This window comes from Octopus bimaculoides, chromosome 15 (genome assembly GCF_001194135.2).
Source record: "Octopus bimaculoides isolate UCB-OBI-ISO-001 chromosome 15, ASM119413v2, whole genome shotgun sequence".
Lineage (NCBI taxonomy): Eukaryota > Metazoa > Mollusca > Cephalopoda > Octopoda > Octopodidae > Octopus > Octopus bimaculoides.
In genome coordinates this window covers 3214801-3218572 of record NC_068995.1, presented here as the reverse complement: position 1 = coordinate 3218572, position 3772 = coordinate 3214801, and the positions used below count along the sequence as shown (strand labels likewise).

Below are 3772 nucleotides of genomic sequence, written 5' to 3'. Positions count from 1 at the left end.
ACAGACAGACAGACAGACAGACAGACAGACAGACAGACAGATAGATAAATAGATAGATATTTAAAAAAACGGAGAAAAGGACAACAAGAAAAAAACTCAACAACGTGAGGACGTAGCACATGCAAAGTATTAATAAGACGCTCAAAGAAGGAATAGAGTGGTTACGAACCACATGGTTCCGGGTTCAGTCCCACTGCGTGACACCTTGGGCAAGTGTCTTCTACTATAGCCTCGGGCTGACCAAAGCCTTGTGAGTGGATTTGGCAGATGGAAACTGGAAGAAGCCCGTCATATGTGTGTGTGAGAGAGAGAGAGAGTGTGAGTATGGATGGATGGATGGATGGATGGATGAATATTTTCCTCTTTCTCTTTTTAATTTTAGCGTCGGTTTTGACCGGTCACCTCCTTGGTAGCAAGACTGAGAAAGAAAATGTCTCCTTTTAACCATCATCCTTTAAGTCTTCAGAAGGTCCTGCAAGTTTTTGCAGTCCCTGATAAATGGGATAAACATCCATGCATGTATGTATGTATGCATGTATGTATGCATGTATGTATGCACGAGTGCACATATTGACGATGCACACGTGCGCTAGTGTTTTCTTAATTCTGCTGTAATGATTAGAAATGTTAAACATTCCGTTCAGAGCAGATAAAATATGGCAGCTGCTCTGTTGGTGTGATTTTACCCACTCGCCTGGGCGGTTGAGCGTTTTTATGCTTAAGGACGTTGGGTGTTTGCTTACCTTCCCTTCTACTCATTTAAGTTCCCAGCACTAGGGAAGGATGACGTTGGTGGTGGTGGTGGGGGTGGTGCTAAAGGCTTATTTTTGGTCAATTAGTTTTAAATGAAATTTCTGAAATAAACCAATTAATTTTAATTAAACTGAGTGTAATAAAACAAAGATTTTTGTTTCACGTTAATTAATTAGTTAAACGGAGTTATGTGAGAAAGTTGTAGGAGTGGAACCTAATCTTGGAACAGCAGCGAAATATTCATTCTTTGAAAATATTCCTTTGTTACAAAACCAATACCTGGCATTGTTGTTCTTATTATTGTTGTCGTTTCATTTAACCAGTCTGGTTCATTAAGCCGTCAGGCAAAACTTGAAAACCCAGTTCCTTGAATTTTACAATATGTGTGAGTTCATGTAGAAGCTTAAAAAATATTGGAGGCGATTCATTCGACAAAAAATTCTTCAAGAATGTGCTCCAGCGTGGCCATACTCTAATGACGGAAACAAGTAAAATATAAAAGATTTAATTTTTACCGAATAATATTCTTCAAGAATTCCATTGAGGAATTTACGGTGCTAATAAATAAGTTCTTACAATAGTTTTGTGGTAATAGTTCCGGATCATTGGTTTCGAATCGGCCCTAGTACATTTTTTAAAAGCCTGGCACTTATTCTGTTGGTCTGTTTTGCCGAACCGCTAAGTTACGGGAACGTAAACACACCAACACCTGTTGTCAAGCGGTGGTGGGGGGGGGGACAAACACACACACAAACAAACATATACGGCGGGCTTCTTTCAGTTTCCATCTACCGAATCCACTGAGAAGGCTTTGGTCGGCCTGAGGCTATTGTAAAAGATATTTGCCTAAGGTACCACTCAGTGGGACTGAAACCATTGGGAAGCAAGTTTCTTACCACACAGCTACGCTTGTATGCATGTGTGTGTGTGTGTTTGTTCACGTAGTTTAAACAGACATATATGTTATATGTGTGTGTACACACATACACACACACACAGGCATATATACATATAGTATTCAGTTTAACACATTCTCTTCACAAACTTCTTTATAAAATATAAAATTAATAGCAAAAATTAAACGGAATAAATAAAAAGATAAGAAAATGTCCGCCAGTTTAAAAGCAGACGACAGTTGACGTTAAGTGAACAGAAAGTATGCGAGGGAAAAGTGTAAAACGTTTGTATAATTTTCAAGGGAGAAGCCCCCTTTAGCATACCACAAAGTATTTCTACAAGTTAAAACAGGCAGCTCTCCGGGTGGTCACGATGTTTGCTGATCGTTGAGTTTCGCACAGCGTGAAAGCACAGCTCCGTATCTTTTAAGAAGAAGTTGTTCAAAAGACTCGTGATTGTTTCTTTAACATCGCTGTTGTTTTCTTGGCAACGGGGAAGAGAGGAGAAAAGACAGTCAAATTAGCAATTAAAAACATGTATTAGATTGATGAAACTTCTTACCCTATACTCTCGACATCCGATTAAGCGTGTAAGCAAAAAAGGAAGGATTAGTTTTGTCAATATTTTTACAGCCATATGATATGCTTTTCGACCAAATTCTTCCTCGTCAGTTGGAAGAAGGAGAAGACAGTTGGAAGACAATAACTAGAAAAAAAAAACAACAGCAATAACAACAACAACAACAACAACATATCTTACTCGTATTTTACAACAGTGAACTGATATATAGGTGTAAAGAACTTGGTTAAAACTAGGCTTTCCATTGCCGCTTACAACAAAAAACAACTGGGGCGTTAAGATACATAACAAAAGGATGTACGCAGAACAATGTACTGCTGTTACACACACACAAACACATACATACAATGACTCAAAAACACAAACGTTCAACGCACACATACATAAATATACATTCACATGCAGATAACTTGCACACTCACACACATGCACATACATTTATATATACACACACAAATACACACACATCTATACATGTGTGTGTGTTTGTGTGTGTGTGTGTGTGTGTGTGTGTGTGTGTGTGTGTGTATTAATACAATGCAAATAAGAAAACAAAGAGTTTAGCATATCTTCAGTGACCAGTTACCATTGTTTCGGTACCACCCTGTTTTTAACGCCATTGCAGTTTCCATGCAGGGTGTAGAAAGCCTCGAGGGAGGCTGCATTGGAAATACTTCGATCTTCTATCTTTTCAAGTCCATAATAATAATAATAATAATAATAATAATAATAATAATAATAATAATAGTTGTCTCTTACTGATAGGCCCTGATTGTTGCGTGTTCTATTCCTTATGTTTGTTTTTCTTTTTCTTCCAGATCCAAAATAGCGTCTGGCCAAACAAATGCATTGCTTCAAACCAGCTTACAATCTCCAGTTCTTGTATGGCCCCTCACACTGATCTCCCAAGCTTTATGGGTCTGGCAAACCCTAGCCATTTACAACCAGCCTCACACCAATCTCGATCTCAAGTACCATCCGTCCAGACACAAACCTCCACATTTTTCAACAATAATATACCAATCAGAGTAATGGACCCCTGTTCAGAGACTGAGCGACGCAGTTCAAGCATTGCTTCTTTACGGTTGAAGGCCCACGAGCATAGTGTTGCCATGGGAATATTAAGTGTTTACAGTAAGTGATTGGACTGTTATCACTGCAATATTTTTGAAAGGGAAAAAAAATTACCATTAAAAACATTTGTTGAGCTGCTCCAAGGTGAAATTCGAACCTTGAACCGCTCTCTCTCTCTCGATTATTGCTTCAACTTTGTTAACCAATTGTCATTTCTGAGGATCTAGACCAGGTGTTTTCAAACACTGCGCCGCGGTAGGACGCTAGTGTGCCACCAATGTGTCGCGAGTTTTTAAAGAGAGTCGAAAAATGTTCGGACATTAGGAAAATTTGGGGTGTTTTTTTTATGCACCACACCGGTGTATATGTGTATTTGTGGCAAAGTGCAAAGTGCATACACCCGTTTCGGTTTTAAAACAATTTTAGAACTAGTTATGTGTACGTATGCATATATATATATATATATATA

The 3772-nt window shown here is 38.5% G+C and overlaps 1 protein-coding gene across 1 annotated transcript in view; it reads left to right on the top strand.

The window, feature by feature from the left end:
- LOC106880806 (ALX homeobox protein 1) overlaps positions 1 to 3740 on the top strand; it is a 23903-nt gene extending 20163 nt beyond the window's left edge. Inside the window, exon 3 of the mRNA XM_052973434.1 lies at positions 3048 to 3740. Within this exon, the coding sequence (XP_052829394.1) occupies positions 3048 to 3371 (324 nt within the window). The 3' untranslated portion in view covers positions 3372 to 3740. The remainder of the gene's footprint in view (positions 1 to 3047) is intronic.
- Positions 3741 to 3772: the final 32 nt, after the last annotated feature.